The sequence below is a fragment of the Ursus americanus genome, chromosome 12, assembly GCF_024610735.1.
Source record: "Ursus americanus isolate L20-20 chromosome 12, mUrsAme1.1.p, whole genome shotgun sequence".
Lineage (NCBI taxonomy): Eukaryota > Metazoa > Chordata > Mammalia > Carnivora > Ursidae > Ursus > Ursus americanus.
This window is the reverse complement of record NC_142138.1, coordinates 70,608,445-70,620,465: the sequence shown is the minus strand read 5'-3', so window position 1 is coordinate 70,620,465 and position 12,021 is coordinate 70,608,445. Positions and strand designations below refer to the sequence as shown.

At 49.9% G+C, this 12,021-nt stretch overlaps 2 protein-coding genes across 7 annotated transcripts; both read right to left on the bottom strand.

The window, feature by feature from the left end:
* Positions 1–1,511: 1,511 nt before the first annotated feature.
* Positions 1,512–4,009, bottom strand: C12H1orf56 (chromosome 12 C1orf56 homolog). Its single transcript, XM_045790588.2, has 2 exons — positions 2,843–4,009; positions 1,512–2,035 (listed from the first exon to the last, which is right to left on the bottom strand). The coding sequence occupies exons 1-2, from the start codon at positions 3,875–3,877 to the stop codon at positions 2,015–2,017; spliced, it is 1,056 nt and encodes a 351-aa protein (XP_045646544.1). The 5' UTR covers positions 3,878–4,009; the 3' UTR covers positions 1,512–2,014.
* Positions 4,010–4,038: 29 nt separating this feature from the next.
* BNIPL (BCL2 interacting protein like) lies at positions 4,039–11,974 on the bottom strand. Of its 6 annotated transcripts, none has more exons than XM_087866273.1 (11): positions 11,361–11,974; positions 10,831–10,887; positions 10,480–10,578; positions 9,993–10,057; positions 9,470–9,694; positions 7,262–7,444; positions 6,966–7,068; positions 6,466–6,597; positions 5,577–5,663; positions 5,294–5,392; positions 4,039–4,818 (listed from the first exon to the last, which is right to left on the bottom strand). In XM_087866273.1, the coding sequence occupies exons 1-11, from the start codon at positions 11,402–11,404 to the stop codon at positions 4,782–4,784; spliced, it is 1,131 nt and encodes a 376-aa protein (XP_087722399.1). In that variant the 5' UTR covers positions 11,405–11,974; the 3' UTR covers positions 4,039–4,781. The 6 variants fall into 6 exon arrangements, with proteins under 6 accessions (XP_087722399.1, XP_087722400.1, XP_087722401.1 ...); XM_087866274.1 differs by having other exon boundaries at positions 10,480–10,572; XM_087866275.1 differs by lacking the exon at positions 10,831–10,887 and having other exon boundaries at positions 4,040–4,818.
* Positions 11,975–12,021: the final 47 nt, after the last annotated feature.

Below are 12,021 nucleotides of genomic sequence, written 5' to 3'. Positions count from 1 at the left end.
GATCTGGAGAGAAACTCAGAATGCTGCAAAACTAGGAGGTATGTCTCCGAGTGGACTTCCTAACCATTGAGGATGAGAGGGGTGGTAGGTTGAAAACAATCATCTGTGAATTTAGGGATCTTAAGATCCTCCCCGCATGGGAGCAGGGACACCTCTAGAGAAGGATTCTCAGCCGAGGCACTTCTGACATTTGGGTTGGATAAACCTTTGTAATGGGGGACTGGCCTGTGCATTATAGGATGTTCAGTAGTGTATCTGGCCCACCCTAGTTATGACAACCAAATATGCCCCCAGATATTGCCAAATGTCTCCTAGGAGGCAAAATCACCCCTAGATGAGAGCCACTGCTCTGGAGTCAAGGTATTTTCCTCTAACGTGTTTTTCCCACCCTACCCCCATCCTGTTATTCATCCTAAGCCTGAGCCTTTGATTAATCTGGCCCTCTTGCAAAGTAGGCTCGAAAGGGCTGCACGTAATGGCTAAAAGAGTCCTATACTCAGTGTGTTGCTTATGCTTGCCTGGGTTCGTGTCTCTGTTGGATGCGGACTGTGCTGCTCCATTCCTGTTTGGAGGAGCGGTTCCTGCAGTGTGGAGGCATGAACAGGGTATGGGGAGATTGGGGAAGGGAAGGAGAAAAAGCAGTAGAGGCACAGACACCCAGGTTTATCCTCTGCAAACTTGAAGCTCTATTTCTGTGCCCTCGTCCTAGAATCAGACACAAATAAGACTCAGGGAGTTTTGTCTGAAGACCAGGTCCCACTCCCCACCTGGCTGAAGAGTCTGTGCTAGGTGGGAAAATAATGCAGGAGCAGGGTCTTTAGGCAGTTTGTTTTCTCAGGTGTTTTTTCTTCCGGCCCCTTCTTGCAGGGTTGCTAGGAAGGCAGAACAGGACCGGTGAGCTCCTGCCTGCTCTGAGACTGAGAGGATGGGGGTCTCTCGTTAGCTCAGCAACAAGCAGCATCCTGTTTGATGGTGAAGGGGTCAGGAAGGTGGGAACTAAGATCCACTCTGCCGAGTCCACCATCCATCCAGTTTGCCTCACCTACAGTGACCAGTTCTAATTGTGTTCCAATTGCAGTGTATTTCCTGCCACTTTTCAGGGTCTAAGATTGGTCATACATTCCCAATTTACTCTGTTCCGATCTAGCTAGTTCTGAAAGTAGCTCATCTTGTTGTCCTAAAGTAGCTTAATAGCCTGAGGCTTATATTCAGTCTGCAGGGTTTACAGGACAGGGGACTCGTGGACTCTCTGGTCACCCCGATCTTCTGCCTTAACCCTAATGCCTCTTCTTTGGACACAGTCTTCTTTGGTATTCTCTTGCCTTTAGCTACCTTTTCTAACGTGTATGCTCCCATCACTTGAACAATATTTAAGAGTGATGGGAATGGGTTTGAGAGTCATAATTTATATTAAAAATGTGTTGGACTTTTAAATACATTTTTCAAATAAAAAAAGTTTAAGCAAAATGGTCGCAGAGTAATCACTGCAGGCGTGTTTTGGGTCAAAGGATAAATATGGTAGATAAAGGTAACTGCTAGAAAGTAGCCAACATGGAATTTTGTGCCAACGTCGCCCTTTGCAAGGAGAGAAGGCCGAGTATTGTGAAGGCAAGAAGACCACCATCATCTTCCAAGGGCTCAACTCCTTGTTCTTCCTGTTGCCGCCTCTTGGCATTCATCTGAGAGTTTTCAAGTCTTTAAAGAATCACTTGTTTAAAAACAACTTTAGAAATGAAGAAAAAGAGCAACATCAACATTTTATCTTTGGGGGGGGTGGATAAAATACGCTGGGGGACAAGGGCAGGGATCAGGCCCGATGTTGCTGGTTACACAGTTTGCTTTTAAGGTTCAAGAGATTTCTGGTCTCCACCCTCAGATACCTCTGTAAAAAGACACAAGACCAAACAATTTTTTTTTCTAGTTTTTCTGTACTAAAAATATCCAGTGGGTGCTGGGATCGAAAGGGGTGGAAAGGTTGAGATGCTGACACCTTGTCTTGTGGATGAAGTGGCCATTACCTGCGGTTTCTCTCTATCTGGGTAAGGAAACAAAATAGAGAAAAAGGGGAAATATTATAACTACATCTATATCCTTTGCCCTTCCTTGCTTCATCTCCCTCCCCAGAAGCCCTCATTCCCTCAACACCACTGCCCCGTTTATGCTTCTTTTTTAAATTGAATTAATGGTATTGGATACCCAAGGAGAAAGACAAAAACTGGCAAAATGACGGACCACGTATACTATTTTATTGTCCTTCCCTTCTCCCCAAAGGTCCTGAAATCCTGTCAATTGAGAATATTTTATCAAATCAATCAGAGCCTTTGGTAGTTCATTTGGTAAAGGAGAGGACTATCCTTCCTGAAGAATTCTTAAATTGCTGGAAATAATCCCAGGAATTCTTTGGGATAGTGGTGGTTAGGGCCATCTATCTGTACTAGTGTCAAAACCCTATTGTGACTGTCATTTACTAGCTTTGTAACCCCTCCCCCCATTCCTTCACCTGTAAAGTGGGGATAATTATACCTCACAGCATTGTTGTGAGGATTATTCCAGGTAAAGTATGTATAGTAAGACCTCAAATATTGGCCGTTGTTACTACGAAACTGCATTAGCAAGCTGAGAACTGTTACTATCTTCCATATCTATTACCTGCATCAAGAACTGTTGATATCTATAATCACAATTTAGGCAATAATCCTCCCATGACCAATAATAATGTTGCCCATTAACCGACCAGCAGTTGCTCAAGAAATAGGTGGAATCAATGGCTAACAATGTGAGCAGCCAGTATATCACGCATCATGACCAAGCGGGGTAAGTAACACTGCATGCAAACACTTACTGGTTGCATCTCTGTGAACACTGCAGACAGACTGTTCCAAATATCCTCCAGCCCGATCCTGACCCGTCTCCAAAAAGCAAGGGCTGGGCTGGGGCTGGGGCTGGGGCCAAAGAAGAGGAAGGGGGTGGGTCTGATTCTAGAACTGATGTGGGGTATGGGAGTGGTAGTGGTGGTGGTGGTGGTACTGGTGGTACTGGTGGTGGTGGTCTGAGTGGTACAGCTGGTGTCAGAGCAGAGACCGGAGTCCAGAGGGCACTCCTCCCGAAGCCGGTTGCAGGGACATTTCTCGTAGGTACAAGGCCGGTGCTCCGTGCGGAGCTGGCTCAGCGCCCCAACACGAAGGCGCCCAGAAAGGCCCTGCAGCCTCCCGGCCCGGGTCCGACTCATGGTGCCCGACCTGCAGTGGCAGTGCCACGGGCCCCAGGGCATCAGCACCAGCCGCAGATCCTCGGGAGGTGGCATGGCCGTGTGCGAGGGCTGTTGCCACCGGTTTGGGGTGGACCCTGCTGTTGACCACCGGCTCATGGTATTGTCAGGGTGCAATGTGTCCCCAGTAGGCTGCCAGGTGTTGGCCGGCACGTCTGAAGACATCCTGATCTCAGGCTCCTGGGTATTTGCTTTAAACCTTGAGCTGGGCACCCTTGCTGTATGGTAACTCCTGCTGAGAGACTCTCCAGTGATGTTATTCTTTCTGGCGTTAATCACAACCCCCTCTTCCAAAGACTCATCCTCCTCGGGCGACGACACAATCGACTTGCTGACGCCTGTGGCCACTGTGGAGGCCAAGAGCTCCGCAGCCGCTGGGCCTGCCAGGCGGTCGGCACTGGCCCCGACGTCATCCTCATCCTCCATTGTTACCTTCATCCTCCTGGGTCCACCGGTCCGGAGGGTGGTCCGGTAGTGGCGGGACATAGGGACCCCGAAGCGGAAACTGACCCGCTGCGTCTCGGTGGAAGTCAGGCCTTGGGCCCCCGCCGCCCGGGGCCCCAGACTCAGCAGCAGGGCCCAGAGCAGCGCGCCGGCGGCGGGGACCATGGGGCCGGCCGGTGTGCGGCTGAGAGGGAGGCCAGTGAGGGAGGCCGGGACTCCTACCTTCTCTCCCTCCCTTCCGCTCTCCACCCAGCGGGTCGTTTGAACCGCGGCCCGCGGAGCGGGGGGAGGGGGAGGCCTACGCGCGCGCCACGCCCCTCCCCCAACCCCTCCCGGAGCAGCCGCAGGGGCTGAGCGAAAAAGCCTGGGAACCGCGGCCGCCAGAACTCGGTGCCAGAACCGACGGCCGCATGCTGATGTAAGGGGCCTGGGCTAGCAGCGCGCTTCCTCCGAGCAGGGCTTAAATCTCGCATCGCAGTTTATTCACCGCTACAGATCTGAATTTACTACAGAGCACAAAAGTACAAGTTTTGAAGGCACTCCTTCCCAGACTCACAGGCAGCAGCTGTGACAACGCAGGACACCGCGGTTCTTCGAGATTGAGGGAGCTGACTCCCGTTCCCAGCAGGCTGCGTGGTCAGTTAAGCCCTGCCCTCCCCTCCACCTCTCCCGGAGCTTCACAGACTGCTCGAATGCCCCAGGTGGAAAGGGTCTTAGCACCTTCCTTGACAGGAGAGGAAAAGGACACTCAGAGAGATGCAGTTATTTGCCCAAGCTCCTGCCGCTCAAGCAGGACCCAAACCCACAGCCCTCCCCTTTCCCGCACAAGACGCCACTACATGCACCCCTTTAGCTGTAATGATGATCACCAGGCAGATCAGGTTCCGGACCTTGGAGCCCTGCTTTGAAGGCAGCGTCACGAGAGGAATGACACCGCAGTGAAAGTGAAGGTCCAGTGGTACTGGGGTTGAGGATGGGATAGTTTAGGGAACAGCCCAGATGTTTCCGGGTTAGGGCATAGGCAGATCAATCTTTGCTTGGTTCTAAGGCCCTTGATTCCTGCCTTCGTCTAGGTCCCTCCTGAGCCATGGAGATCCCGGTCCAGCCTAGGAGAGAAAAACAAAACAGTGGTACGGGAGCGGGACCTGGGTTTTACTCACCGGTTTGGGGAGAGAAGCCAGAGAATTGAAGAGTCAGAAGACTGGGTGCTTGAGCTGGTGGTTATCAGGCTCCTCTGTCCCCCAGTACCTCCCCACTGGGTACTTTCTCCTCTTCGCTGTCCTCCTTGATTTCTGAACTTCTATGGCTGATCTCTATCTCCTCTAAGTTCTGTGCTGTGAATAGCCCTTTATTCTCTGATGCCTCAACAGGTTTGGTTTTGTTTTGTTTTTCATTTGTTCTTTTTGGATGCAGGCCTTAACTTCTTCTTCTGGGTGGGTGCAGTTTTCCCAGATACACCGAAGCATCTGGAAGCAGGGCCTCTATCTTTTAGTTCCTCTGCATCTCCCTCCAGCATTAAGAAAACGGGAACTGGCTTTATACATCCTACCCCAGACTATTCTCCTTAAGCTCAGGACTCACTGTCTGACAGCTTCAGGGATGTGAACCTGATCCAAGGAGATGAGTTGCGCCAGTTCTCCCAGGCTGTTCAGAAAACGGATCTTTCGTGTGAACTTGGAACTGAAAAGAGAGGATAAACCAAGTTGTGTGTTATACCGGGAAGAGGGTTCCCGGAGACCCTTACAAAGGGAAATGTGACAAGCGCAGCATGTTTAAGGCTTGAAGGAGCCAGGGTGGGGCGAAATCTTCTTCAGCTTGATTTTGAACATGGGGGAAGGGAGGTCCTTGTCCTCAGAGCTGGTACCTGATGAAGGGCCGAAGCAGTGCCAGGAATGCTTTCACATACCAGGTGGCGTGGACAACCACCAGGGCGCGTAGGTTCTTCCGGAGCCTGAAGAACAGGAAGGAGATCATTCTAGTCTTCTTCCACCTTTGCGCCAGAAGACCAGGTGGAGCTATGTTCTGTGCTTTAACTTCCTTCACGTCTGCAGTTTCTAGATTTCTCCAGCAGCTGGGTCTAGTCCCCACTCCTTGGCCTGTAATCTGAGCTCCACCCATCGTGCTGAGCCCTTCATGCTCCTCATTTTAAGGCAATTCCCTTGTCAGGATCCCTCTGCCCCATCTCCCTCCTGTGCCCTGCCCTCACATAAATTCTTGGCTATTCCCCTTTTCCCATGCCCCCCATGCCCGGGACAAAAAAAAGAATGAGCTAGAAAAGTGAGCAAAGGGAAAGAAAGGGAAAAGGAATATCACGGGGAACAAAGCCATATGGGTCAGGGATGAAGGCGGAGAGAAGCAGCCAATGGCGGCCTGGGCAGTTAAACAAAATGGCAAGATGGGGAGAAAAAGAAGGAGTACCTTCTGTGCGCCAGGCAACGCGCCACACCAGTTTATCGGATTTTCACACATGGCCAGTGGCAAAGGTATTATCATTGCCATTTTGCAGAGATGGAAACCGAGTCCCAGGGAGGTTAAGTGACTTGGCCAAGGTAAATGATACAGCAGGTAAATGACAGAGGCAAGATGTGAAACCAGATTTCCCTGACTCTGAGAGTACAGAAGACAGGAGAGGCCTGGAAAGGGTTGTAGAGGGAGAAGGAAAAGAGGAAGGGACTAAATGGAAGAGGAAAGAATGGAAAGAGGGAAAGAGAAAGCGCAGCGGGAGTTGCAGCCCTCCTGTCCTTGCGGCTCACCTCCGGTCCAGAGCATGGTAACACTGGCGCATCCAGCCCAGAGGAGGGACCTGGGCCCTACTCGTGCCTCCACTCAAATGAACAAGCAGGTAATTTTCAGCGACCAGCAGTTCCAGAGTTCCCACCATATACCTGGGGGAGACACAACTGTCAAGGGAGGTACATGCTTGGGGTTGTGGGGAGCAAGAGGGACACTACTGTAGACTCGTTAGCTCCTGATCGTGCAGGGTTTTGCTTTTTTTTTTTTTTTTAAGATTTTATTTATTTATTTGATGGGGTGGAGGGAGCACAAGCAGGGGGAGCAGCAGGAGAGGGAGAAGCAGTATCTCCACCGAGCAGGGAGCCTGACAACGTGGGGCTCAATCCCAGGACCCCGGGATCACAACCTGAGCCAAAGGCAGACACTTAACCAACTGAGCCACCCAGGTGCCCCAGGGGGTTCTTTTTTACTTTTCCCTCCCTAACATCCCCCCTGGAGCCCTTCAGGGCTTCCACCTCACCTGAACAAGTGCTCCATGACATAGGGATAGTTGGGGATGCTGCTGCTGGGTAAGTAACAGGAAGCAAAGACGATAACAGCGTTGAGGCCATCACCATGGTAACCTGGAGAGGACAGAAGGAAAATTCATTCAGTCAACAAGTATGTATGACAGACAGTACATCTGTTTAGATTGAGGGACTCTGAGGGTCTCTGGAAGTTACAGAAACGATTTTGAACCCAGGAACTGAGTTTCCAACTTCGGCAGTTTATTCCAGAAGTCCCAGTTCTCACCCCTCCACATAGGCTAGCCATTACCTCCATGAGAGAGGACTTTCTTGTAGAGCTCAATGACAGTCATGTCCACTCGCTGCTCCCACTGTCCTGTCCGGAACACCCTCCAGTGACGACCATCTTCTCCAGCCACGTCCCACACACAACCCCGGCCCAGCCTTTCCGCTGCCTCACTGGCCCCCAGACCTTCTGCCCGGGGCAGGTCATCTGAAAGAGAGGGATGGGGAAGGGTGAGTAAGACACAGTACACGCCTTCAGTATCTTCTAACCTCCCCAGGTTCCTAGAGTTGATTGCTCTACCCTCTATTCATCAGTTGTTTTCTAGGACTCCATCCGTAGTTTGTCCAATTAATCCAGTGCCTTGCTGGTTTCTCTTTCCTATGACTCACGATCCTCACTTTTTCACTGGACACTGGCCTTGAGGTCACCCTGCACTATGGTAGGTCCATGGCCCTTACCAGTATTAGTTTTTTTCTGGATACTTTCTTTCTTTCCATGCCTTTCCTTGGGCGAGCTCATCTGTTCCCATGTCTTTAATAACCACCAGTAAGGTGATGATTCCAAATTTGCCCCTCTAAGCCATGTCCCTAAATGCTTAGAGTGGACATCTTTAGTTTGTGTCTTTCTGTCATCTCCAATCCACCAGACCCAAGTGTAATTCGAACTCATTTTCTTCCTCCTCTGTCCTCTATTTCCCTTCTGGATGAATGACTCCATCCATCCAGCTGGCTGAGAGAGAAAACTGATATCCTCAAAAATTTTCTTTTCTGTCAGCCCTTAAGCCAACTGGACCCCAAATCTTCTTCTATCTATCTCCATTATACTCTCTTCTCATTCTTCCCACTACCACGGTCCTGATTCAGGGTCTTAGCATTTCTCACCTGGCCTTAGTGCTAGCTTCCTAACTGGTTTCCCTTCTCTAGTCTGTTTACTCCATTCCACCCTCTACCCCACAGCTAGAGCAAGCTTTGTTTTCTACCCTACTTTCCTACTCAAATGGCAATATACTATACCCACTAATTCTGCATGACCCTCCCATAGCAGCGGAAACAGCTGCCTCACGTTAAAAACTGGTTGTCTAGGGGCACCTGGCAGGCTCAGTTGGTGGAGCGTGTGACACTGACCCTTGATGGTGGGGTCGTGAGTGTGAGCCCCATGTTGGGTGCAGAAGTTACTTAAAAAATAAAAACCTAAAAAAAAAAAAAAAAAGTTTGCCTAGTATTTAGTATCCCATGGCATGGACGCACCATATTAGAATTAATACTCTACTGACAGACCTTTAGGTTGTTTCCAACTTCTTTAGAGCCATTAAATTTGATCATGTTACTCCCTTGATTATAAAACCATTCAGTGAGTTCTCACTGCCTACGGGATAAAATCTAAACTCCCCAGTGTGGTAGCAAGGACCTCCATGATTTGACTCCTGCCAACTTAACATGGCACTCTGATTCAGAAGTTCAGGTGACAACTTGGACGTGTGACTGAAGTCGAGGGCAATCTCGGGGGTGAGCCCTTCACCTGTGGGGTCTGTACTACCTCCAGGCAGGTGCCACAGATGAACTCTAGGGTACCCTATTGACATCAACAGTGGAGAATTGGTTGGTGTGGTAAAACCCATACATTTGGTGTCGGAAGTGTCACGAGTAGAGAAGAAACAAAGTTTTCTTTAATACCAAAATAGTCATGCTTAATACTTCGAACTACCCACCATGTCCCACATGCCATTTTCCTACCCAAGTTGTTTCTTCTACCTAGAATGCCTCCCCAGCTACCTGACGAAGACCAGCTCAGAATCCCCTCTTCTGCGAAGTCTTTCCTAATGCCTCTCAGGCAGAACTGACCTTGTCCTCATCCCTACTGATCGCACCCTATACGTAGACCGCAATCTTCAACTACATTTATTTGTATATGTGCTAATTTCTTATTAGACAGAGAACTCCCTGAGGATAGGACTATCTTATTTATCCTTATAACTCGGTTCTTGCTCAGTAATAGCGTGTAACAGTCACTCAATAAAAGTTTCCTTAAGGAAGGACCCATCCCACCCCTCTACTGACTACTCTCACATCAGATCTACAGACGCTACCTTCTGTTCTGAGGAAATTAATTTTGCTGACCTTACCACTTGGCCCCACCTTATTGTTTCTAACTTCAGTCCCTTTAAATACATGCTGAGCTGCTTTAACTCTAGCGGCTACTTTTACCAGCTCAGGCCTCAGGTTTCTTTCCCACCTTCCCATTCAAATTCATGTCCACTGTCCAGCTGCTCCGAGTCTGAAGGTGTCTCCAATTCATCTATCTCCAGGTCAGAACTGCCCTCAGGAGAGGAAGGTGTGGAGTGAGTGGGAGAAGTTCCATCGCCTCCAGTCCCCTTAGTCAGATTCAGTCGCAACTCTGGAGCAGAAAGACGCTTACGCATGGGGCGTGGGCCACACAGGGCTAAAGTGCTGGGAGTACCTGGGGTCGGAAGAGTGGAGAAAAGAATAGAAAAGTATGTGTGTGTTGGCAGGGGAGGTTGGAATTCCTGCATATGGTAGTGATTTATGGGGTGAATTCTAAAGAACTTACACGGGGGATATCTGGGAAAAGAGCAGTGGAACCAACCGGGGATGTACTGTATGGTGACTAACATAATATAATAAAAAATCATTTAAAAAAAAAAAAAAGAGCAGTGGAACCACAGAGGCATGAGGGCAGCACAGCCCTTCACTGGCCTAGAATCAAAACCTTGAGGCCCAGGTTCTCATTTACCTACCTGCCTGTGAGTCTCTCCCGGGATCGCCAGGATCCTCAGAAGGGTCCGCTTCTTCAGGAAGAAATCTAAGGGGAAAGATTACAAGGAGGGCAGAAATGCAGCTTAAACGAATCAAGCCAGGTATTGGTTTATTAATCCTCTCACCAAGCCACCATTTTTTTTTAAGATTTATTTATTTATTTGAGAGGGAGAGAGAGTACACGAGTTGGGGCTGGGGGGTGGGAGGGGAGGGGGCACAGAGGCAGAGGGAGAGGGCAAGCAGACTCCCGGCTGAGGTGCAGAGCCCAAGGCGGGGCTTGATTCCAGGACTCTGAGGTCATGACCTGGGCCGAAACCAAGAGGCAGACACTTCACTGACTGAGCCACCCAGCACCCGCCCTGCCACGATTTTATCTTATCGCCTCTGCCTTCCTTTAACCCCTCCTTCCTTCAAGTCCTAATTTATCGTTCTGGCCCATTATTCCTGACCATCCCTCACAGTCCTTACCTGGGGAATTCTTCATCCTGCCACTCCTCCTTCAGCTCCAGCTCCCCGAGTCTCCCCAAGGCTGGGCCCGCGGCTTCAGCATTCTCCCTGGCCCTGAGTCTCCGGGGGTAAGGGAGGGTCATGAGACAAGCTAGGCAGTGTCTTAAGGGAACTGGGTTGTAGGTAGAAGACACTGGAATGAACGGTTAATTAAGGCATAGGGGCAGAGCACAGGCCTGAAAAAGACGTCAGATCTCCCCGCTCCTGGACAGACACACTTCTACCACATCCACCACTTCCCGGAGACAGACGAACCCTACTCTGGCGCTTAGGAGCACAGGAAAGACAGAATGTAAAGCTAATCGTATTTACCTCTGTGGCATTGCTCCGCCTACACAGAGTGGGTAGAGACATTCCACATTACACCTGCTGGAAGGGGACAGACCCACCCAGCTGTCACCAGGCAGAGCTGGGGAAGATGGCACCTCGTCAGACCTGCCTTTCCTCCACCACGCTGGGGAGCGGTCAGGGAAAACCATGACAGAGGTGAAGGGGTGGGGGAAGAAGGTAAGGAGTACCTGGACCTAAATTTCTTTCTAGGTCAGCTTTCCAGAGGGCTGTTCTGGGGAGTGGGTGTTAGAAAATGGACAACAGGCACAGTTTTATCAGACACAAAATAGAGAAGCTTCCTTTAAAAACAAAACGATAGGGGATTATCCTGAAACCCCCAGTTCCCCATTTCCTACCTAGAGCCACCCTAGCCCTTCTCTGCAAATTCATTCCCTTGCAGTCAGGCCTCTTCCAGGAAGCCGAGATTTGCCCTGGTCAGAGCTGGACGGTGGGAAAGTCCCTCAAGACTACTCATTGCTTGCTTCCAATCAAGTGAGCCAGATCTTACTTACCCAAGGTCTAACGTCTTTTCTCCTGCCTCTTGTGTGGTTCCCATCTTCACACGTCTTCCTGTCTCCCTTAAACACTTGCGGCTGCCCGGGAGCTGGCTGTCCCAGCTCCCCAGCACTTCTGTGTCCTTTTTCTCTGTCTCACTGTTGTTGCTCTTGCCTCCAAGGAGGAGGGAGGTGTGGAAGGGAGGTAACCTTACCTTCAAACAGGTTTTGCCACCTCCCTTCCTTTCCCTTCCCAAGCAGCAGGTTTGCCCAAAAGAAAAACCCTGCCTATGTGGGGGCGGGTTTTAGGGAAGAGAGGACATTTTCTAAAGTGGCTAGTCTTGGGGGAGTCAAGGAAGGCAATTTGTTTTCCCTTCCAGACTCTTTATAACCTCTGAAAGCTGCTCTTTAAAAAAAAGAAAAAAAAAAGGCAATGGTAAAAAACATTTTGGTTTTAAGACTATGCTTTTCGAGCATAAGCAAGATTGGGAACGCCGTTATGAAGAGGGTTCTGAAAGAAGAAACAGATGAAAGGCTGAGGATAAGAGAGATGGAAGACGGTTCCTCTCGATGCCCCCCAAAAAACTTAATGAAGGGAGACATTCCATACTGCAAGAAGAAGGGAGATAAATCTTGAGGGGGCTGAAACCATTATCAGACAGAAAGGCCCGATCGTAGT

Excerpts from the sequence above, each read along its gene's own strand:
- C12H1orf56 (XM_045790588.2), bottom strand. The coding sequence starts at position 3,877 with ATGGTCCCCGCCGCCGGCGCGCTGCTCTGGGCCCTGCTGCTGAGTCTG. Across the intron at positions 2,036-2,842 it reads TGTTCACAGAGATGCAACCA|ATAGAGAGAAACCGCAGGTA; the intron begins GTAAGTGTTTGC and ends TTCCTTACCCAG.
- BNIPL (XM_087866271.1), bottom strand. The coding sequence starts at position 10,997 with ATGGTTTTCCCTGACCGCTCCCCAGCGTGGTGGAGGAAAGGCAGGTCT. Across the intron at positions 7,445-9,469 it reads ACATGAATTTGAATGGGAAG|ATGACCTGCCCCGGGCAGAA; the intron begins GTGGGAAAGAAA and ends CCTCTCTTTCAG. Across the intron at positions 5,393-5,576 it reads CTGCTTCGGCCCTTCATCAG|TTCCAAGTTCACACGAAAGA; the intron begins GTACCAGCTCTG and ends CTCTCTTTTCAG.